The 25,699-nt window shown below is 36.0% G+C and overlaps 1 protein-coding gene across 1 annotated transcript in view; it reads left to right on the top strand.

Moving 5' to 3' along the window:
- trdn (triadin) overlaps positions 1–25,699 on the top strand; it is a 92,184-nt gene that overhangs the window by 17,079 nt on the left and 49,406 nt on the right. Inside the window, exons 3-6 of the mRNA XM_037537387.1 lie at positions 3,269–3,322; positions 6,153–6,281; positions 19,601–19,627; positions 21,269–21,295. Of these exons, the coding sequence (XP_037393284.1) occupies positions 3,269–3,322; positions 6,153–6,281; positions 19,601–19,627; positions 21,269–21,295 (237 nt within the window). The remainder of the gene's footprint in view (positions 1–3,268; positions 3,323–6,152; positions 6,282–19,600; positions 19,628–21,268; positions 21,296–25,699) is intronic.

Genomic DNA, 25,699 nt, shown 5'->3' with positions numbered 1-25,699 from the left:
TCACTCAAAACAAAAGTATTTTGATTTAAAAATGGTCAAAGTCTGGAATGTGTTTTCAGCTCTGGCTTTGACCCAGTTCAATAGAGCGATCCATATAGTTGCATCTAAATATTAAAGCAAAACAAAAGTCTATAAGATTTTATAAAAGACAGCACACTGGTGAGTCATGCATGGCGATGGAGTTAAGAGCAGCTACATAAATGCACTCAAGTTTCTGGAGTTCACTCTTTAGCCCTGTGCTGGATATAATGAGTGATATGCAGCACTTGTCTGAGCTTTCTCCTGGAAGGCTCTCTTCTCTCTCCTTCTCTCCAGATTGACATCTGTTGTTTACCGGGGCATTAGCTGCCGAGGCCATGACACGAATGAGTGCAGACAGTGAGAAATGAGTGTGACTGGAGTGTTGGAGCTCTGAGAACAATAATGGATTTTCATGAAATAGGTTAAGAAGTTAATCGAACAAATGTCACTGAATTCATCAGCGCTGCATTAGCATTTCTGTTTGGAGTAGATTTCACAATGATGTGCTTCACCCTGAACTTTGATGCTGTGAGCGTGCACAAGTCGAAATCAAATTCAGAGCCCTGCAAAAGCCGGGAAAGCTTTCAAAAAAAGAATGCTGTACAAACCCTCAGATGCTGAGGTGGTATCAAAAAGTAGACTCTTACATAATAAGTTTTGTAAAGGTTCTTTAGTAAAGAAAGTTCTATATAGAACTATGAACTCTCAAAGAATCCTTTACATAATCAAAGGGTTTTCCAGATTGATGGACAATGTTCTGTAGATGGTTCTATAAAGAACCTTTTTGAAATTTACGATGATTTGCAAATCCTTTTCAACCTATATTCAATTGAATACACTACAAAGACAAGATATTTAATGTTCAAACGGATAAACTTTATTGTTTTTTGCAAATATTCACTCATTTTGAATTTTGTATTCTGTTTTTATTTATGTTTTACACAACTTCCCAACTTCATTGGAATTGGGATTATAGTAATAATATACATATAATCTGATTCGTTGAATTCTAATTGGTTACTAACTTACAGTTTACTTAAATTCTGCTTAGATCTCCAGTTAATGTAACAGTAAATTGTCTGTGCCACAGTTTACATACACACATACATAACATCACCTGCATTTTACATTTTATGAACATTTCATGGACCAATATAAATGGTTCAAAATAATGTTATATTAACCCCTCAATATTCCACATACTAAGGCTTATTATTCATTAACCACAGGGACTTCAGTGCAAACTAATGGAGCTTTTCATAGGTTATAGAAGTGTATAATAAAACTTTGAGCCTGCTGGTGGACCCATGGCTTAATAAGGGGTTAACTTATGCTAACTTACTTAAAAATCTTACCTTAACTTGACTTTATAAACCCACAATGTACAAAATTCTGTTTTAACCTAAGAAAGTTAGTAACTGGACTGCCTTCAATATTTGATTTAACTTTTAATAGTAAGTTAACAGAATGAGTATCAGTGTCTTTTGCTCTGTCAAATTATTATTTAAAGTTCAAGTAAGTCAAAATTATAAGGCAGCCCAGAAACTGCCTTTATAAATTAAAAATGCTGAATCTCACTTTAATTCCTCTCTCTCAGAGCACCCACATCTTAATTTCAGAGTAGGTGTTGAATAGTTTATCGTAGTTAATAAATAATAACTCTTAGGAGAACTAACTGAATAATAATCTTGGGGTTCAAGAAGTTTAAGACTGTTTTTCCTTCACCTGCAAAGTTACCAATTCAAATACTTAGTTATAACCAGGGACATTACCATATATATATATATATATATATATATATAAAAAAAACAGTGAGTCTTTATCACTATCTACACTCTTATAAAAGATGGTTCTTCAAGGGTTCTTTATTAAAGAAAATGGTTCTATATAGAACTATAATCACTCAAAGAAAAAGTATAGTTTGATAAGTTACCCTCACTCTCACCCCCTCATCCAATGAGAGAGCAAACATATTTTAATACCATGTACAATATATCTTCCCATATGAAAGTAACATATGTGTACATATATTTTCTAATGTTAAAAATATATGTGCAATATATGTGTTGTTTTAAAATATAAATGTGCTAAATAAAATTCAACATGCCATTCATGAATTTTTAAATATATAGCCGTTTATGCACATATATATTATCAATGAATGAATAAATAGAAATATATGCACATGTGTAGATGAAATATATATAACACAGTAAATGTTTAATATCATGATATTTATATAGGTCATCATATAGGACTCAATAGGTCATCTGTAGGAGAAACCTCCATTACTAAAGCCTTGTCCAAAAATAGCGTATGGGTGACACCACTGCCTGTAAGTGGACAACTGGTGTATGAATACCCATCATACAAGCAAACACACCAACCAACAGGAGTGCCTGGGCTAGACTCCTAATGCTGCAATCGCATAGATTTATAACATAATGAATCTGTAATCAACTCTGGATAAGAGTTTCTACCAAATGCAAAAACAATGTAAGCACATGAAACGTATATAGATTACACCAGCAGACAAAAGTGTACTGTGCAGGTATTGGTTGTTTATCAAGATAAAATGTAAATACACCCTCAAAAATACAACAAGTGTAGCTTAAATTAGTTTAGAAGTTCACTACATTCACTTTCCCAGAAGTAAGGCACTTATATGTACCTTTTCACTATGCAACATATTAAAATCGAAAAAAAAAATTCCTCAAGATTGTCAAGACAGGTGTATGGACTCAAAGGAAAATGCATAATTACAGGGGAATGTGGCACAACTATGTTCCCTAACTAATAGTACAGTAGATGTATCCTTGAGTCCCACCCCAGCAACAGTGCAGTCCCTTTTTAATATCATTCAGAGATTTTACAGATATATTATTCACTTTTTTGCCTCAGAAGTCAGATTGCGCATCCCCAGTAATGAAAACAACAGCACACCTAAATCAATCAAAAATAAATATATTAAAATATATTCAGTAAAATCTAATCTACTGGGACACTTTGCAGTTCTCAGCGTAGCTATCCTGCGTTTGAATCTCATCTGTTTCACAATCGTCTTCTTCATCTCTCTACGTGTGCCTGTGTCTTGCTGTTACTGCCATTGAGTTGTGTTTGATGTGGTTAATGTGCACTCTGCCATTGCTCTTGCTTTCCTGCATACTGCATGCTTCCCTGCTAAAGGTGTCCACTGAACGGCTGCGTATGTGTTGCAACTCCTCTGCTCTGTATCTCGTCTTAACAGGACCTCAGCCAGGCCGGGTCAGGAAAGCCTTCAAGGAGGCAGGCGGCCCTAGAGGCAAGCCTTCTTATGCACTTATAGCTCTGAACTTTGCAGTGGTCATTTGTGCGCTTCTTCAGCTAACGTGCTTGCTTCTGTAACTGCTGATTTTACTGACCTTTTGGTTCCCAATCCTGGTCCTACACTCCTCTTGTCCTGCATATTGTGATGTACAGTGTGCACATGCTTCAGAATCAGGGTTGGGAACCACAGCTGTAACTTACTAGCTTCAAAAATAATATCTGTACTTGATTTCTTTTGATGTGTCATGATGACTTTTTGCTAAAAGGAATTTCCACTGATTTTTTTGTGCATAAATGAACAGTTGAGATGTAAACAAAGTTAGTCAGAGTGCTTTGATGTGAAATTGTTCTTTGTATAGAAATTTTACAACTCTGATTTCTTTACAGTAGTGGTGATGGGAACCAGGGGATCGAAAACAAGTACATGTGACATTGATAATGATAAAATAGTAGTAAATATGAAAAAAGGAGTTTACTTTTCAGTGCCGTGCATGTACTTCTCCATCATTTTCAGTGAGTTTTAAAATATGTTTTAGAGCCAAAACTTCTTCATAAAACACTGCCTCGGACATCAGGCAGTGTATTCATCACCATTTCATGTAATACATTTCTGTGAGCGAGCTTTTGGAAGCGTCAAACTCTTCAGCTGTCTGGTTCCAATCATCAGCACTGTGAAAAATTCTGACTGTCAATTTCTCTAGAATGGAGCATTTCACATCCAACCAACATGTATGCTTTAATTTTGAACCAGAGGTGGAACTGCCCTATAAGTACACTGGAAATACTGTAGTTATTGCTGTTGTTTCTCTATACTGTTTTATTATGCGTCATATGTCAGCTACATGATTACATAATGAATTGCATTTGAATTCGATTCATATTCTGCATCCACTGTCTGCACTTCTGATTTTTTTTTTTATGTCAACATACGACAAAAACATGGCAAAAAATTTTACGATTTTTTTTTATTTCTGCAAATCATTTTCTCTACTCACAAACACAAATATGCAATTGATTGAAAATTTAAAATCGCCAATTTCCACAAAACGCTTGTTTTAGTGAGCTACAAGTGAGAAATGACACCATGTTTTTGTTGTTGACTTCCACTGGGGAGCTTCACTGAACTATAGAAATAAACAGTAGTATTTGTGTAACCCATTAGCAGTACTAACAACATTAACCGACCACTCAAAGTCACAATCAGAGATGTTAGGTCACTGAAATTGTAGTGAGCTAAATAATTAAAAGCAGGGACCACCCTTTCATTCATTTAATCTCCAAGGTTAGCATTTGTGAACGTCAGAAAAATGGAGAAAACAAATATTTGAAAGAAAATGAAGCCTCAACAATTAAACAGATCTTTTTTTCAGTAATGCATGTGTTCACTTTTTGCCTTTATTACAGCTACAGTTCTTTTCAGTAGACTTGCTTTCAGTGTTTCAAACATATTTGTTTTTCAGGGATAATCTGCACTTCTAAATGTTTAGAAGTTGGCTGAGATTATGTAGACTAGCTGTTCTCTCTTTAGCATAGAGTTGTTTTTCTAGTTTTTCTAGAGCAATGAAATTAAAATGTCTTCAGTATTGTTCCACAATGTGATACAGTTATATTCAAACACACGCAGCATCAGTGAATCTCTGATTGTGGCTTTAATACTGGTGATGTTTAACCTGGTGTTGACTGCACCGAAAAAATTGCTGAATTTATTTGATCGAAATGTGTACATCATCTCTACACTAATAAAATATGTTACAGCAGCATAGGTTTCGGTTCCCTTCCTTTTGGCAAAGACTGTGCTGATGGAATGTGTTTTGTTTATATGGAAATGATATACACATTTGATTCTTTTACTGTCTTATGCAGAAGTTTGGAAACCCTTGGTCAATGATGTCTATTTTATAAGTCAAAATGAGTCAACACATCATCTACGAGGAACGCCCTTTAATGCACAATTACTGTTTATTTGCTTAATGTAACATGTTGGGGAAAATGAACCATAAATGTGGCCTGTGTACATGTGATAGATTGTAGATTTTTCCCAATATGTTGAACTAAATAATAGAAATTATGCACTACAAATGACAGAAAATGCCACATTTAAGTTTGCTCCATGTAAAGGAATTGTCAACAAAACATGTAGACCAAGGGTACCCAAAATTTTGCCTACAACAGTAAATTCAGTGTATTGGTTATTTCACTGTACACAGTAATGCAATTCAGATTCACCTGCAATGTATTTTAATAGGAATAGTCACTGGCATTGTGCACAGACATAATGTGAGTCAGGGGAATTTGGAAAGTTGCATGCTCTGCATCGTGTCTGCATAATGCCTCGCGGCTCTGTGCATTTCGCTATGTGGTTGGCCTAAACATGCCCCTGTTAGCCCACATTCATTAAAGAAAAGATGACGAACCGACCCACGTGACCATGGATGGACAGAGGAAAAGGAGGAATTCCAAAACCACACCACAAGCAGTGACCTGGAACATGATTAAAAAGCCTTTTCACATTCATAGCTGTATCTCCTTGTCTAGCTTATTGTTTTTCAGTCTGCTGGCTTTGTTGTCAATCGATCAGATGAACTGTGAAGGAATAGAGAGATTATGTGAGCGTGATGTATAAATGAAGGAGCAGCTCATGTTTTGTTTATGAGTTTTGCTGAAAGGTGATGATGCTCTGAGGTGTTCCGATGTCTGGACTTGTTACACAAGCTGATGTTTGACCTGTGTGTTAGCGTAGCCTTTCCCTGAATGTGTATAGTAAGAGTATTTTTGAGCATGCGGGGTCTCTTTTCTGATGTAAGCCTGTTACACAATGCACTCAGGGGGCATTCAGCACATGAGCAAAGACCCTGTGAAGGCAATGACCGACACCATGGACGAGACCACCGACTGGATGAACGCAATCTTGTCCTTTATGACAAATTTGGTAGCACCGGAGGAGGAAGAAGAAGGTATATTTCATGTAGATGTGAATGCTTGATTTACATCACTTGCACAACTGTTCAAAAGTTTGGAATCTCTGTTTACAACAAATATAAAATCAACTGAGCTGCAGATACATTTGTAAAATGATTTTAATAGGATGCTACATTTGTGAATAGGTGGTATAGAGCTTTTTTTATAATGTGGAAGGTCTTTAAAGGGTCCACATCATGCAAACTAAAGTCTGATGTAGTAAGATTGTTCTTTCAAAACGTACCATTCACTCCCCACTCCATGTAGTCCATATATGGAAACTAAACTGCAAGAACAGCCGTTTTGAATTCAATGCTTTTGTGATGTCACAAAGACCAACATATTTACATATATCTATATATTTCACCCCTTCACACTGAAGTTCTAATAATGTTTCAGGTCAGACTAGTTTCTGAATGAGGAGCAAAATCAGAACAGAGCACAAATAACAAAACCAGCCTTTTTAAGTCTGGTGAAGAAAAATGTAGGAAACAGGCCCTTTAAACTTGAAAAAAAGGTAATTAAAAGAATCAAACATTAAAAGATTCTTTAGGGAACCAAACATGGTTCTTCTATGACATTGTTAAAAAAAAAAAAAAATAGTGATATACAGCTTTATAGGCTTTAAACAGTGTAGTGAATAAGTGAATAAGGAGCTGTGGATGATTCTAAAATGACTGATAAAACAGTAACAGCGATGCCCAAGTGGGCTTGCCAGGATATTTGATTCAGCCTGTCAGAAATTTGCCCAACCCAGACTCTATTAGCTGATGAGAGAACACAGATTTTTTTAGATTTCACATATTTACATCACTGACTGTTTAATAAATAAATAAACAAATTCTAAAGTTAAAAAATAAAAATAATAATCTTTTGTAAATTTCAGCTCTTTAATTACTTTTACACCACAATGATTGAGTCAAAGAAAAATTTAGAAAATTCGGTGGAATTCCCCTTACATTGGACAGAAGTTTAATATAGGACACTCTTGAAGTTTAAAAACATTCTGGTTACTCTTCAGCCCATACAGTCCATATTTGGAAACTAAGCCTGTTTTGGAGTCATTGTTTTTGTGATGTCACAAACCAACACATTTACATCTATTTAGCCTACTGCAGTTGTGCCCCGCCCATTTACAGGTAGTGAAGATATAAGGGATGTTTCAGTCAGAGCTGCTTTTGGAGGCAAAATATAACCAATCAGAGCAGATTAGGCAGCCGATCAGAACAGAGCTCATTTACATATATCAGTCTGAAAGGCACAGTAAAAATTCTAAAGGATAAAATGCTCATGTGTAAAAGTGGTTTATATTTTTGGTACATAAACCATATAAATGTTATAGGCAAACAGAGGCATGCAAAAAGCAAGGAAATGCAGGATATGGGCCCTTTAAACATTGAAATTGAACATTATATTAGACTGATAATGAAGTTATAATACAATTAATATCCATAAGGCACTTTAACTAAGACACATTTAAATAAACATTTAAATATCTTCTAATGTATGTTAACCTACACCACATTGTTATTAGTTATTATTGAATAAAATAACAAGTGATTGAGAAAAAGTGATTCCAAACCTTTGAACTAAAGAGTACTACACACTAATGTCACTACTGCATTTTAAAGAAACACAGGCAGAGGTTTGATTTGACTAGTCTTGGGTACTAATAGAGCATATAATGAATTCATACCAATGGTGGTCACTCTTTTTTGCTGCTGGAGGCCAGTCCGCATATCTAGGGAATAACATTCACACAGAGATTAGAAAACATCGCTATCATATCCAAACAGCAGGTCCAGAGAAAGCACTCAGCGCCCACGGGGAAGCATCAGATAGGCCTGCGTGCTGAAATCTGATCAGACTTCTCCTTCTGCGGAGCCTCCGGCTAAAGCTAAAGCTGGCTCTGGCTGTTACGCCAGCAGCCCTGATCCAAGGGCTTAGCCGGGCAGGAGAGGTCATTGCAGCCAGACTCATCTCTTATTTACTGCACACATGACCACATGACAGATACAATTAAAGGACTACTCCAGTGTTTTTTCAACTTAATCTCTGTCTGACGCGTTGGGGATGTACAGCATATTACCATGGCTAATACTTTTAACACTTTTCTCTGTATTCAGAAAAGAATAGAAAACTTGCAGATTCATAGCTCATCTTAACAGAAGCCAATAGGCAGCTGCTGAATTCATGAATGAAATTAATACAAACTAGTCCGTCTCTGAAAGAAGGAATTAACCAGAACAGATGATTGAAGAAATCATAAAAGTTCTACAAAAGTACTGGCATATTCCTTTCATAACAGCAACACTACCATGTAGACCATCAGACTATTTCCACTCAGCAGTAAAGGGATTATATACATGATGCTGTGATTATGTATGATGTATCTTATTGATATGGGCAATACTAAAGGATGGGCCGCTGTTTTCCAGCTTTACCCCTCAGTGAAGAACTCTGAGTGAGAAGAATGAGGCTGTGTACCTGCGAGTGTGAAACCTTACACTGTCATCCTGCAAAAATGAAAAATAAAATCAACCAAAAATGGATAATCTGAGTTGCTCTCCTCACTTCTATGATGCTTGCTTCTGTAGAATATGTGTTATCATTAGTTTTGCTCACTACCACAGCGCTGGGTAAATAGTACCAGTACCAGTCAAAGGTTTGGACACACATGATTGGAAATATGCGAGACATTTTAATGTGAAGGCTAAAAAGCTTACTAAAATATTACTACAAACTGACATATGTTACTAAGACAAATATAAACAGTGACATTTATGTTAATGCATGAATTTGTTTCTAAAATATAATATTAATTTGATTAAGCACATACCATGAGGCTGTAATGATAATGATCCACCTTCACACATTTCCTATAGAAGGTAAGCCAACCTTTAGGAGAATCATACCACAGTATAGCCTACTATACTATTATACTTTATTATACTATACTACACCTTTATATACCTTAGTATACAATGCTGTACTGTATTATTATATACACTATGCTATACTACACTACTCTATATTACACTATACTGCTCTATAATCTACTGTTCCATACTGTACTATCCTACACTACACTATACTATCCTATACTAGTCTATACCACACTACACCTTTATAAACTCTACTATAGTCTACTATACTGCACAACTCCATACTCTATACCTTTCTTTGCTATAATATACAATGCTGTACTATTATGTATAGTGCAGAATACAGCACTACTTTATATTACACTATACTATACTACACTGTACTATTCTATACTACACTATGCTACACTACAATATAGTCCACTGTACTGTACAACTTCATACTCTGTTTATTTAGTATACTATACTGTGCTATTGTATACACTACACAATACTACACTTTTCTATATTACCCTATACTATATTGCACTGTACTATTCTATACTATACTACATTACTCCTTTATGTACTATATTATGCACTTTTCTATAATATGCTATAATACACTACTCCATATTGTGGTATACTATTCTACACTAGTATACCCCATTTTATGTCATACTACACTACACTGTTCTATTCTATACTATACTACACTACACCTTTATGCACTATATTATGCACTTGTACACTATTCTATACTATGCTATAATATACTACTCCGTATTGAGGTATACTATACTACACTCCACTATACTCTGTACTCTAGTATACCCCATTTTATGCCATACTACACTACACTACACTACACAACTAACTACCATTATGTACTAGACTATACTGCACTATGCATACAAGAGCATCATTACTATTATTTCTAAAATGCAAAAATTGGAAATTTGTATATAAATGAGTAGTTTTGAGCAGCAGACGTGGTGTAAACATAGGTTGATCCTATTCAGTCCTATTGGAAAAGCATCTCAGGTGATTCCTCATGAACCAAGAGCCTGTAATTTTTGTAGAAATCTAATGTAGAAGATAGTATTTTTAATTTAGACAATTTTATTAAGACAATTTGGTCACTGCATAGTTCTATATGTGTTATTTCATAGTTTTGATGTTCTCATAATGTGGAAAACAGTAAAAATTGTGAAAACTCTACATGTGTCCAAACATTTGACTGCTACGATAGCTCTATAGCTCCAGCCACTCAAAAATGAAACATCATGTAATCCTTATGATATATTTGGATACTAAAACTGAAGGTAGCAGAATGCTAAAAATGGACAAGTCTGTACTCCCCTGACCTATGAATGTGTTCATCTACTCAGAGAAGGCCAGACATAGTAAGTAATGTGCACTGCCCTTTTACAAACAATCTGCTGTGCAGAGTAAGACATTCAGTGCTCCATTTAATTTTGGAAGCTAACAGGCAACTCTTAAGCATTCACTCATGGTTTAAAGGAATAGTCCAGCGTCTTACACCCTAATCTTTGTCTGCCACACTTGTGTCATACTGTCAATTACCATAGACAATAATTTCAACCAGTGGTGGCAGAATAATTGAGCCCACTCATTTTTATTATTGCTACAATTTACTTTTAGTATTTAAATATTATGAATATTTCTAACATTTTTGACAAAATTCCAGTTTTAACTGTACCTGTAAGGCATTTCAATGCTGCAGTATGCCACACTGGCTTGGTTGTCCACCACAGAATAGAAGAAAAGGTTGTCATAGGAAAAAAAATATCAAAATTTGACCACAGCCATGAACATCACCTCTGTTGCCTCTATACCTCTAGCAGACCTGTCGCTACAACAGCCCAAACTCAAACAATACCCAGCTACAGTTTTTAGCACTACATCAAGGAACTTCTCATTATAGTTGTATGACAAATGGGTAATACTTTCTGTTGCAGTCTCTTAAGTCCTAGGTATTAACTATGTGTGAAGTTCAAAGTACAAAGATCTAGGTAATTATTTGGGTAAAAAGTTCTAAAGACAGTTACTACATAGTAACATAGTAATCGTAAAAGTGTTACTAATAGTGTAGTACATATATCAGTAGATATATACAGGCTTAAAAATGATAAGTCCTCAAATGTTTTCTTCAGTAAATAAAAGGCCATGAACTACTTTTTGCATGATAAATAGGTTCTTTGCACTGTCAAATGGTTCTTCAGATTGATGGGAAATGTGCTGTAGATGGTTTTATGTAGAACCTTTGTGAAAATTGCTCTAAATACCACCAAAAAGTGCCCTTCTATCGTTAAGATGTCAAGCTTGCAATAACTTTTTTGATGCTAAATAGAGCCCTTTTTGTAAGACTTTTATATAGATCTTTATTCAACACATTCTCCATCCATCTGAAGGAACCTTCCATAATATAAAGAAGCCTTTAATCATGCAAAATGTTCTTTTACTGTTCATGATTCCATATAGAACCATTTTCTTTTCTAAAAAAAACTTTGGAATTTTGAACATGACACAATTATCAACCAGCTAATTACACTGAAAGCCTATCTGCCAGAATTATAGAAAAAAAATCAGTTATGGTGGACATCACTGCTCCTATGTAGAAAAGCGTGAGATATTCATGATTCAGTCATGATTAGATTTTGTTTAGAGTTTAGAGCTCTTATTATCAACTTTTTGTGTCTGAGGTTTTTATTGCTGTTCTGAGATTGAATGGCCAGCCAGTGAAGCCTATAGTGCTTGAATGAAGCATAAAATGCCTTACATTATGGTTGTCCTTATTTTGCTGTATTCTATAACAAATTTGAGATTCATATCAAATGCATCCTCCATGAGGGAAGCTACTGATTTCAACAGTGTTGTCTGAGCTCAGTTAAAAACAACAGGAAACACATTGCTTGTTTTAGTAGAAGTAAATAGCAGAAGCACCTGCCCCATTGTTTTCTATTTTAAGTGTGTTTTGTGCCATCAGTCTTTCTGTTGTTTTCTAACTACATATAAAATTTGTCTTTGATAAGTGCTTGTACTGTAAAGACAGTACAGATAGAGATTAGGTTGAAAAACCCTGGAGTACTCCTTTAAACCACAAATCCGCTTTAGAGAGAAATACTAATATGAACCCATATATATGAACTTAAGAGCTCTCAGTTCAGATTGTAATTCTAACTGAGCACTTTGATGGGACTCTAGTATCTATTTCACTTTTTGACCTTGGCTCAAAATCTTGTGTTTAAAGGTTAATCTGGCAAATTAGCACTCAACCCACACACTTTAGAGGCTTTATTGGAGGGCATGAGGCAGGTGGGTGAGCACTAAACTAGACCAACAGCTGTCACTACATTGCTTTGCCGTGCACTGCAAACTTACATATGCAGTACCAGTCAAAAGTCTGGACACATCTTATTAAATGTATATATTTTTAAAAAGATTTTGGTCTAAAAACAAATGTGTTTCTAAGGCAGACATAAAAAGTGAATTTGTTGATTTTATATTTGAATTTACATTCACCATCTACTTTAGAAACACCTACTTTGTGTTTCCACACACTGATTATTTTATGAGTTCTGCCTACCTTAAAGATCCACAGTATACAACCACAGACTGGAGCCCATTGCTGCAAAGTTGATTACCGCCCTGTACCCCATTCATAAATTATAGATTTCTAACCACAAAGCATTTATTAGCCTGTTAGCCAGAGTTAGTATGACTTAATACTATAGCCACATATAAAGTATGAAGCAAATGTGCTACAGTCTGAAGTCAGGCACTGCTATATCCTCTCACCGAGATATGCTGTAAGTCATAAAGACATTATTCAAATATACAGATATTAGATCAGTTCAGTTTCAAAGTTTCTTTGCCTCATATAGAACTACTTAACTATTCACTTCGTATATTATAGATTTTGAACACGGTCCAATGTTTATTTAAGTGAGAGCTTTGCTAAAATCCTGTCTTCAGCTTCAGTGGTTGCTGATTACTTTGCAGAGCAAATGAAATCAGAGCCCATTCCCCAGGACTAGTATAATTGGCTTATATCTTATGAAGTCTGACATGATTGGCTTACAGTTTATGAGGTCTGGTATGATTGGACGAGCCAGGGGTTTAACTTTTCATGTCACATTAGTAAATCTCTGGTAGCACAGCACAGGCAGCACTGCATTAGAGCAGTAGCAGCAGAAGGACATTGTGTCGTGCTATCAGGATATTGTGAAAGAGAAAATTATTTGATATAATAATTTACATTTAATTGGGAAGAGGGGTTAAATATAATTTTGAGGAAGGGTAAAGCCACCCCAAAACTGGCCTAGCAACATCCATGTAACTTACTATTAGAAGTTAAATTTTTAACGCAACCATGTTAGTAAATAAGTTAAAACAGTGAGTCTTTGCATGTACAGTCGTCGCCAAAACTTTTGAGAATGGCACAAATTTAGGTTTTTACAAAGTTTGCTGCCTCAGTTTTTTTAGAACCTCTTGTCAGATGTTTATGTGGTATAATGAAGTATAATTATAAGCATTCCATACACGTGTTATCTTTTTATTGAAAAATACATCCAGTTTAATCAAAGACTTAATATTTACAAAGTTGACCCTTCTTCTTTAAGACTTCTGCAATTCACCTCGGCATGCTGGATATCAGCTTCTGGGTAAAATCTTGAATGATGGCAACAGATTCTTGCCTAATCAGTGCTTGGAGTTGATCACAGTTTCTGGGTTTTTTGTTTGTCCACCCTCTTTTTTGGGGATTGACCACAGGTTCTCAATGGGATTGAGATCTGGGGAGTTTCCTGGCCATGTTTCCAAAATTTCAATGTTTTGTTCACCAAGCCACTTGGTTATCACTTTTGCCTTGTGACATGGTGCTCCATCATGCTGGAAAAAGCATTTCTCATCTCCAAATTGCTCCTGGGTTGTTGGAAGAAGTTACTCTTGGAGAATGTTTTGATACCATTCCTTATTCATGGCAATTTTCTTAGGCAAATATTTGAGCGAACCCACTCCACTGGATGAGAAGCAACTCCACACATGAATAATCTTAGCATGCTTCTCTGTTGGCATGACACAGGACTCATGGTAGTGCTCACCTTTTCTTCTCTGGACAATAATTTTTCCAGATGTCCCAAATAGTCTGAAGGAGGCTTCATCAGAGAAAATAACTTTATCCCAGTTCTCTGCAGTCCAATCTCTATACTTCCTGCAGAATATCAGTCTGTCCTTAATGTTTTTCTTGGAGAAAATCGGCTTCTTTGCTGCCCTTCTTGATACCAAGCCGTCCTCCAAAAGCCTTCGTCTCACTATGCATTCAGATGCACTCACACCTACCCTCTGCCATTCCTGAGTAAGCTCTGCACTGGTGGTCACCCAATCTCATAGCTAAATAAGGAATGCATCAAAACATCCTCCAAGAGCAACTTCTCCCAACAACCCAGGAGCAATTTGGAGATGAGCAATGCTTTTTCCAGCATGATGGAGCACCATGTCACAAGGCAAAAGTGATAACCAAGTGGCTTGGTGAACAAACATTGAAATTTTGGAAACATGGCCAGGAAACTCCCCAGATCTCAATCCCATTGAGAACCTGTGATCAATCCTCAAAAGAGGGTGGACAAACAAAAACCCAGAAACTGTGATCAACTCCAAGCACTGAGTAGGCATGAATGGGTTGCCATCATTCAAGATTTTACCCAGAAGCTGATATCCAGCATGCTGAGGTGAGTTGCAGAAGTCTTAAAAAAGAAGGGTCAACTTTGTAAATATTCAGTCTTTGCTTAAACTGGATGTATTTGTCAATAAAAGGGTAACACATGTATGGAATGCTTATAATTGTACTTCATTATACCACATAAACATCTGACAAGAGGTTCTAAAAAACTGAGGCAGCAAACTTTGTGAAAACCAAAATTTGTGCCATTCTCAAAACTTTTGGCTATGACTGTATATCACATGAAATGTCTGTAACTACACTACACACATAAATGTGGTTTAGTTTAACTTGCTTTTGAATGACTATCAAATAAAACAGCTCAGACAGCTGACAGTCTAAAAGGCTCCTGCAGTAATATTCAGAGTAAGGCTTAAAATTGAAATATTTTCTGAGGGATTTAATGAAAAACTGCAAAACAAAGTAAAGACTGTCTTACCAGCTTCAAAAGTCCTTGTTAATGTTGAGCTGCTGTAAGTAGTTAAATCCAGCGTGGAGAAGTGCAAGTATGCTTTAGTTAGCTTGATGCGAATACAGTAGAGTAATTGCTAGATTGAGAGCTAGCACAAATGAGCATGAATAAAATGAGAAAATACAGAAACAGAATAATAATACAAAGACCTTTCTAAATTAATTATGTCACAAAATATCAGATGCTGCGCTCTGCGGAAAACAAAATGTACATTTGATTGTGGTGCACATCTTGAAGTAAAAGACCTTTAAGTATCACTGGAAAATCCACGCTTAAATAAATAAATAAATGCTTTTAAACCTGCCAGTACTACTGCTAGGCTAAGAGTGGTCCATCACCCAAAGATTTCCAAAATTTGTTGTGAGAAACTGCCCACTGAGGAAAGCTGTTAAGATGAATAACACAAATTATGTCTCAAGTGCAAGGTGGGGTAGTTTTGTTGTATGAGGCAGGGGATTAAAAAGATGCCCGGTTAGTGTATTTTCAAAACAAATGAATCCAGGTTGGCCTTAGCATGTTAATTCAGCCTTTAAGTAAAGCATCTCAAGATCTTCTCCCCTCATGAAGCCACTTGAGAGAATGGCAGGAGTGTGAAAAGCTGCACCAAGGCAATAGGGGCCTACTTAGAAGATGATTTGGATATTGCTTATATTGCTGATTACAGCAAAATGTGATATTTTACTTCTCCATTATTCTATAATAATAGTAAAGAAAACTCAAAAAAGTGTGTCCAAACATTTGTCTGGTTACTTTATATATTTCAAAAGTGCATATAAAACATGACAATTACCATAGCCAAATAAGTGTGAACCTTTTGTTAAGTCTTTAGCATTAGCTTACTGAACTGAAACTTAGTCAGTAGCTTAGGATGTTAATCCTACTTATTTGAAACAGTACAGAACTTGGAAAATGGGCTTGTTTTTAGAGAGTTCTCCAAGTGAATTTATCAGTTCATGTTTGAATGTTTTATTATTTAAAAAGAAATTCCACAGATTTTTCAAGATTTATGTGTAACTCTTTTACTGAGATGTAAACAGAGTCATTCAGAGAGGTTTAGTATGAAATGGTTAATTGTAGAGAATGGGGCTGACATTTCCACAGCTATGAAATTTTAATAATGGTAAAACAGTGGTATATCTGAAAAAAAAATACTGTTAACAATTCTGATGCTGCTTCTCTAGAACAGGACATTTCACACCAAACCACTCTAAATTTTCAACATTAAATGATGCAGTATTGAACAAAAAGAGATTGGTGGAATTCCTCTTTAGATTAGATTAAGTGACCCTTATTAGTCCCACAACAGGGAAATTTCACCTCCACATTTAACCCATCTGTGAAGTGAAACACCACATACACTCTAGTGAGCACACACACACTAGGGGGCAGTGAGCACACTTGCCCGGAGCGGTGGGCAGCCCAATCTGCAGCGCCCGGGCAGTGGTTGGGGTTTAGGTGTCTTGCTCAAGGACACCTCAGTCACCTCACCTCAGTAAGGCCTTCATGAACTGAATTCAGAGCGTTAAGTGAGCATTTTGGGCCAGGTTGCCAGTTTGACACGTCTGCATTAGATGTCTGAACACTACTATGAGGATATGATTGCAGCCACAAGAGTGAGAGAAGGAGAGAGAGTGAGAGAGAGAGAGAGAGAGAGAGAGAGAGAGAGAGAGAAACAATGGCAGCAAGCAAGAAATAAAGAAAAAGAGAAATGGAAAATTGGGAGAAAAAACTAGTGAGAAATGAATAAATGGAAAGCAAGAGTGAGTGAGTGAGAGAGAGAGAAAGAAAGAGAGAAAGTGAGTGAGCGAGCAAATGATAATGAAAGACAAAAAACAAATAAGTGACTGAGGGAGAGGAGTAAAGGAGAGAGAAAGAGAAAGCACAAGAGAACAATGGGAGAAAAAGAGAAAAGTAAGAGAGAGAGAGAGAGAGAGACAGAGGGAGAGTAGAAGCAGGCAAGGAAGCAAGCAAGACAAAAAGAAAGAATGAGAGAACAACAGCAAAAAAGAGAGGGAGGGGGAGAGAAAAAGGTGTGAGTGAGAAAGAGAGAAAAAGAAAAGGATTGAGTGAGACAGAGAAAGAGTATCCATATAAGGAGTGAGTCTGGCTGCAGTGTAAATGTTAACCAGCAGTGAGTGCTGGAGAAATAAAGACGACTGTGCTGTAACTTGAATCAACATGTTTAGCAGGAAAAACTGCTCCGTAATCAAAGCCAAGTTGTGTTAAACACTGAAGACACTCCGGCTCAAAAAGGCCAGTGAAGCAGGAGCACATGCAGATGTGCACTGGAGGATGGATGGATTAATACACAGATCTCACAGGAGAAATCACAGCCTTGTCAAATCAAACTTCTCTGCACACCAGCAGGCTAATAATTAATCACACTGACTCATAATCACAGAACATGAATCATCTGATGTGAACAGCGCCTGCCATATGTGCTGCAACACTGACATACAAGGCAGCTTATTTTCCACATAAAGACAATGTATTTTTATCATAATGCTAACTGCACGCTTAAATCCTCACAAACTTCCCCCGAACTGTGTTGAGTTGGTCGGTAATATCTAATAGATGGGCTTGTGTGGTTTATGACATACTGTTGTGAAAAAAAGTGAAAAGACTAAAGTTAGGCTTTAGTACTGTTTTTAGCCATCTTATAGATGTTATAGAGAATGTTACAGAGTAGAGGTCGCAATGTTTATGGTGGGCCAAGGACCAAAAAGACAAAACAATATACAAATAATGTAGGTAGGCAGTATTACAAATGTGCTTGTAATGTATGTGTAACTGTAAATAACTACTTCAAATATCACTCTTAAAGAAAAATTAGATATTTAAAGATATAGTATAAATATATGATCTATATTTTGTGGTCAAAGGTCTTCACTTTCCAACTCCAGGCTTTGGTCGTTCCTTTGGGCAGTCCTGTAATAGGGTATATCTTACGGTTATGTAATAGAGAATGTAAAAGTTATATAATGTCAGAAACTGGTGTCGCCAGCTAAACCCAACAATAGCATTTAAAATCTTAATAAATATAACACAATAATCAATCTCATGTCATTTGACTCAATAGTCATCATAATACTAAAGAATAAACCTAAGGAATATTTGAAAATCTTCTGTTTGTTGCCATGTACATAAATAGCTAGCTACAGTATGGAAGCATATTAGTATCAAAATGAAAATGAAGACATGTAAAATGTGTATTTGTATGTTTGCCCACTCAGACATGTAATTCTGAGCTCAAATTGAAAATTCAGATTCGGTACAGTGATTTTAATTTGCCATTTATACTAAAACTGACATTCCCATCAGAATACGATTTAGATGCGTAATGAGTAGCTTTATTTAAAGTAAAATGTATTTTCAGAATAATAATAATAATAATAATAATAATAATACAATAATCTTATTTTTAGCTACAAAATAAAAAATGTCATTTGACCAGGGGTGCACAAACTTTTGCATGCAAATTTATATACATAAATACACATAAATATTAAACTCTAGACTTTGACCTGGAATGACCCCTTGAAGTAATCTCTAATTGACTTATTTATGTGGTTTCTGACTCCCTGTTATCTATAAACGTGGGAAAGAGTAAAGACAGAATTCAGGCTTTAAGATGACTGTTAATAGTTTTATATGCAAAGCCATACACTGTCAGAAACCACATAAGCGAGTCTATTTGAGTTTGCTTAAACTCGACATGGTTTGAAGCAAGTGTTTGATGATTTAGTCATGCAGTTTAAACAATTCCAATTTATATTGGGTCCTGAGCACAAATAAAGTTGAGTTCTTTGTGCCAATAAAGTACAGGACTTCACTTTATATCACCTGCATATTGTTGCTGTCGGAACAAAACCCTATATCTTTAAAATAGTAACTTTACAGAAGGAGGACAAAACATATTCAATTTGTAATGGGAGTCAATGCAACATTTAAATTCATTTTGGACAATTTATTTTGGTCTATTTATCATGAAACTGTAACACAATGGAACGGATAAGTGTTCTCAAATTTAAAAAAAATTATAGGTACAGCGTTTTTGCATGATAATGACAATATTAAGCATGAAGTTGTGCTCACACATATATATTTACCTGTTCACCTTCCTATTCATGCATTACAACAGCTAAATAAATATGTGTTCATACCACAGTTTGTTAAATTGCTGTTTGCATTTTTTATTGTTCCACTCTAACACCACCACTTTCCTCTTCCCTGCAGGAGAATGGCATTCAGTGAGGAAAAAAGGTCAGTGTTTAAAGCTCAGTCATTTGTTTACGGGCTTTTTTAAAGCTTACATTTATCACAATCAGAAACTTGGAAGCTTATTTTGGTGGAAGAAACAGCTCAGGCTTCATTCAGTCTAACAATGAGACAAGTTTATATCTAACTCATTCATCATAGCTGAACCTGTACCTGTGGGTCAGCTTACCAGACAGGAATTAAGCCTAGTCCTGAACTACACAGAATTCTGGATGGAGATTCTCTATTGAATGGGAAGTGTAGTCCAAGGCTAGGCTGTTTCCTAGACCCAGATTAAGGCTAAGTCTAAACTAAATGGAATTTTAAACAGTGAAACACCAGTGACATTGCAGTTTTGTGTAAGACTAGGCTTAATCAGTGTTCTGGCTGTTTTCATGGATCATTTATACCATTGCAATTCAATTGGGATTTGAATGTGGATGTAATTTAAGTATAAAATGTGGTCTGTCATACTGAATATCAGTACAGTCACACCACTCACTGTAAACCACCGACCATAATACCACTGACTGTAACACCACTGACCGTAACACCTTTAGCTAGATAAAATTAAAATCTGAGATTGTCCAAAATATATTCCACGTCAGTTTCAAACACACATATCATGAGTTTTCACCTCTGATTTCACCGCTGGTTTTGTGACACACAAAACATTTATATTGCTGAAATTTATCAGCAATATAAAACATATATATATATATATATATATATATATATATATATATATATATATATATATATATATATATATATATAGTAATGTATTTTGAGCAATTCAAAAACACCCCCCTGTTTTGTTTCTTAACATTTTGTGTTTCTGTAACACCAAAATAATCATGCTAATATATTTCTATATATCATAGGACATTCAGTAATATCAATTTATTTTCACAGTTTAAACTGATAAACAAACAAAAATGTTTCACTTAAAAATAATAGTGTGGTGCAACACTTTTTCATGCAATAAAATACAGAAAAATAACTAAAAGGAAGAATTATCATAGTTAATTATCATAATTACCATAACGAAATACACAGACATGAAATTTCTGTGGTTATTTCTTCCTTTGAGCTCATTTCCATGGCTTCAAAATTGTGGGACACCAGCGGTGGGATGAGCCACCTAATGGTCGTGCTCTATACAAATGAGTTCTTTGGCCTTAACCAATGATGCACAATCATTTACAGTGTCCCCAAAATGTCTCATTATATACACATAACTTTAAAATTACAGGCCCAATGATGATCATGATACAGCATGTAGGACAAGAGACATTCATTCATCTCGTCTTTGTGCTCTTGTCACAAAAGCGAAAAAGTCAAGTGGGTTAATAAGTGAATGAGTAAGTGAAGCAATATGAAAGCTGTGGCTTTGCTGTGAAACTGTATTATGTAAACATCCTAGCAGACAGAAGCTGGTGTGACGAAGCGTAGGATGAAATGTCAGGATGGGAAAACTTCATTACACTTGGCCTTAAATAAACCACAGTGCATAGTCTCCACTTTGCTTTTCTCTCAATGTTTCAATCACATATTTCATTCCTGTGTTGACTGACTGTACAAATAATTAGTTATCAAACTGAATTTCTAAACGTAACTGAAATTGATTTCCTCTCTTTCCTCCAGGAGAGTTCCTGCCCCCAAGGAAGAAAGGTTTGAAAAATAAGCAAAGAAATTAATAAACAAAATGATGAACCTCCTTATCAGAATTAAAGGGGCACTGAAGCCAAAATAAAAAGTTTAACCAATGCTTCATCTATTCTGACCATGCATAATCACCTTACTGCCATAATAATCTCAGACAGGGCCCGAAGTTTTATTACACTCTTCTATAACCTAAGAATAGCTCAGCCAGTTTGCACTGAAGTCCCTGTAGTTACTGAATAATAAGCCTGAACATGTAATATGCCTGGGATTCTCAAATGAAGGTTTTAAAGTCTATAAAACCTATTCTGATCATGCGTCTTGAAGGTGGGAAGGATGTTTGCCAGAGAGCTAACATTACTGCTAGGAAGCTGAATATTACCTCTAGATTTATTAGCTCTACTTCCATGGCTGGACTAGCAGTTAGGACTTCTTTATCACATTGTGGGAATTCCCAATGGTAGTGAGAGAGCATTGATGGAGAAAAATGATGAATTCCTTCCCTTCGATGAGGCTGAGGGATGCAATGCTGCACTAAAGAATATTACATAAAATTAAATGTTAAATTGCTGCTGTTGGAACAAAAGCTTGTAACATTTAGTGGAAGTAAATTGATAAATACATTTTTCCAAGTTTTCCAAATTTTTGACCATTTTTCTCCATTCATCATGAAATTTTGACACATAATTAAGGGCACCTGGCCTTTTCTAATTATGTCAAAAGCTGGAAAATGGCAAAAACGAAGACATGAGGTTCTGTCCCAATTAGGTTAAAAGAGTATTGTGTGTAATCAGGAAAATCATCTGCCATGTGGAGAAAAGCTAAACGTTTCTGATAGGTCACTGCTTTTAAACTTAAATTATACGCTGTCTGCCCCTTTTGTGCCCTCTGGGCTTGTTCTTACTCTAAGAGCTAAAACACACACTCTAAACAACCCTTTCTTGTCAAAATGGAGAGAAAAAGTAATGCTTTTCTTCTTTCTAGAGAAATTGTTGTGTCATGACAGCAACAAAATGCATGTACCTTTCCTGCATGACAATGAGAAAGCAATCAGCATTAAAGCAGCCAGCATGGCACTCTATCATCCATTAACGCCTTTATGAAAAGATCATTAAATCACATCTGAACACTCAAAATGCTACAACTATGACGGGAAACATCTGAAAACATTCATTCAGATTACAGGCTGAACGGTGCAGCTTGTGAATTAAACAGATAATTTCACTTTTGTAGTGCAATAGCTCTGTGGCTATTCTCATTTAATTAAAGTGTCTTTTTTTTGTAAATAGCACCTGCACTGCTGCTAATGGACTTGCTCTTCTTAATCACATTTAACCTCAAGGGAGCTCCACACAGCCTTTGATATATATGCTGTATTCAAGGGAAGTGTGTCTTTAAACTAGAAGTGTCAATTAAATATATTTAACATGCTTTGCATGTTCTCAGAGCACCTTATTATTAGATTTCATAGCAATACGGGTGCTATCATCATTGTAAATGGTCATGACTAGGTTTCCCTTTTTTCTTCACGGAAAATAATTTGGTTAAAATATTACATCCTGATTGCATTTTTGCCTCCATGGATTTGTGGATGCTCATTAGTTTTAAGCTTCTCTAGTTCATGTCTTAGTTTTGCAGTGGAATTAGGAGGCCAATGTGGCAAGTAATGGAGGCCTTGTTAGCATTGTGCAAACTTAGTCTGAAGCAGTTGTTTGAAGACTTGCTCCTGCTTTCTGACACTTTTGTCCAGTGGTGAACCATGACTATTAGTGTTAGGCCTTCAGTTTGGTCCAGAATTAACCTAATTCAGGCAAAAAACACCTCCATAATAATGCTAATGTCTGCTAGCATGCTTTCTAATGTATGTTAGCACTAAGCTAACGCTAGAACACTTTCAACAGTTCATAGATTAAATAGAGACATTTGACGCTTGTTAAAGACATTCCATGTTTTATTTAAAGCTTGTAACAGACATTTTGACTTTACAAATGTAAAGAGCCTTTCCACAAAACCAGCAAGTTTTCTGTTTCTAACAACTGACTGAAACCCAGTTGTACTTTTTGTACCGTCAGTGGCATAGAGTATCTATGTCTTCTAAAAGGCCTGGGGCAGGTGTGTCCAGTCGTTTCCACAAAGTTTAAACAATTGGTCTCAGTCCTCTAACAACTTATGATAGCTACGTTCCAAAGCCTAGACTGCAGCTGAAGTAGGCGGCATTTCTCAGCTGTTCCAAAGTGAAGGACCCTTTGTATACAACCTAGAAATGCAGCCTGCGTTCTGAGTGATTTCAGATGCAACAGATGCATCCTTCCAAGCCAAAAAAAACAGCACCCTGCCCTACCTCGTCTGTAGCCCAGGCGCTGGAATGTAGCTGAAATCAAAACATGATTGGCTGATTCCAGTATTACTTACATGATAATGATTAATCCAATGTGTAAAGCTAGTAGCCACATGAGACCACTATACTGGACTACCACCTATTTCCTATACAGGGGCACAGGCAGTATGGGCAGTCCTGTTTTTAGGTGGTTTTGGAGGGAATGTATAATTCAGTAAATGGTTGATGTTAGCTGGATAAGTTTTTTCTTCAACTGTGAATAAGTGATATTATGTCGACCGAGGATTTTTTCCTTTTCATTTGTCAGAAAGACGATGCCACAGCTTGCTGTCGTCTTTTCTATTGGCTGATGCTTCTAAGGTTCATGAATTTAAAGGGTTAAAAATTCACAAAGATGATAAATTTATTAGTAACAGAAGCATTGATCATGTTCTCACCTCCTTTCCCATTCAAGTGTATTGACATTTTTCACCTGGCATCTGGCTTGCTTCACATTCACTGTGCGCTTTAGGCCCTCAGTCTGGTCCTGAAGGCCTTAGGAATGGTTGAGTAAGCTTGGCTATCTCTACCTACACACTTAAAAAAGATGGTTCTTCAAGGGTTCTTTAGTAAAGAAAACATGAACGCTTAAATGAACAATCAAAGAACAGTTTGCATTATTAAGGGTTCTTCGAATGGTGAAAGGGTTCTTCAGAATGGGAATTGCAGACTGCTGGGGATGGTCCTGTACATAACCTTTTTGAAAAGGGTTCTATATAGCACCAAAGATAGGTTATTCTGTTGTTACGATGTCAAGACTGTAAGAACCTTTTTGGTGCTGTATAGGTGCTACATCAAACCATATACATCAAATTCTCCCTCAGCCCGAAGAAGCATTTCACCATGGAAGAATCATTCAATTATGCAAATGGTTGAGTTTACATGGTTCTACATGGAAACATTTTCTTTACCCTGGAAGAACCATCTTTTTAAGAGTGTAGATATGAGATAAAAATCCTGAGTGGATAATTTTCCGAGATTTTAACCCCTTTGTTTCCAATCAACAGATAAAAATGAAATAAGAGCATCGCTACAATACTTGTAGATTTTAAATACAACAAGCGTGATCATATTAAACAAAAATGAACAAAAAATGATAAACATCTCTGCTAGAAAAACCAGTACAGCTAGCCATGAGTAAAACCAGCACATTGTTGCTGCCATACAAAAACATTGCATCTCCATTTTTGTTGTTGTTTACTTTTTGTATAATTTTAAAATGCTAGTTGTCCTTTGCATTATGTTAAAACTTCTTGATGAACAGACCAATAGAAATGCTACAAAATTACTTCATTTTAATATATTGTGGTTTGGATGCTGATATGTTGGTCAGTAGCTGTGAAGGCTATTAGGCTGGTCACTACCATCAGCAGCATATAGTGTGTTTTAAATGCTGGTATGTTGGTCAACCAGCATTATTATGCTGAGTGGCCAGCTGAACTAGCTTGTCCCAGGATAGATGTATACCTATCTTACATGGTGTTTTCAGCAGGGTTGTATTTTTTAGTTTCGAGAAATCATTAGGCATTCTCAAGCCACATTAGCCCCATATCTCCCATGCAAAACTACAGAGGCAAGCTTTGGATTATTTTTATTTTTATACACCAAAAATATAAACACTCGGGTTATGCAACCTTTCTGCACCTGGAAGTGTCATGCATGAATATATTACTTTAAGTCTGAAATGTAGAGCAGCACTTCTAAACTATACACCTCTATGCTCTTACTGAATGCTACTTCTTTGCTTTACTCATTCATTAACCAAAATGATCTAACCAGGCGTGTCTGCATCCATAAGTCTAAGCCACACTGATTAATCTCACAGTGCTTACGCTACGCTCAGCAAATTAAGTAGATAAAAAAAACACCTACTCACATGCTTTATACACAGTCCTTGAATATCATTACAAATGTTTTCGGAGAAATCAGGTTTGAATGTATAACGCTGTCAAAGCAAAACCTTGTAGCTTCAAAATGGAAGTCAATGGAACCAGACTTTTTTTGTCAGAGTAATTTTGGGCCGTTTCTTGTGGTCC

The sequence above is a fragment of the Pygocentrus nattereri genome, chromosome 4 (genome assembly GCF_015220715.1).
Source record: "Pygocentrus nattereri isolate fPygNat1 chromosome 4, fPygNat1.pri, whole genome shotgun sequence".
In the NCBI taxonomy this organism is placed as follows: Eukaryota; Metazoa; Chordata; class Actinopteri; order Characiformes; family Serrasalmidae; genus Pygocentrus; species Pygocentrus nattereri.
Note: the sequence above shows the minus strand (reverse complement) of the source record. Positions and strands in the feature narration are given on the sequence as shown.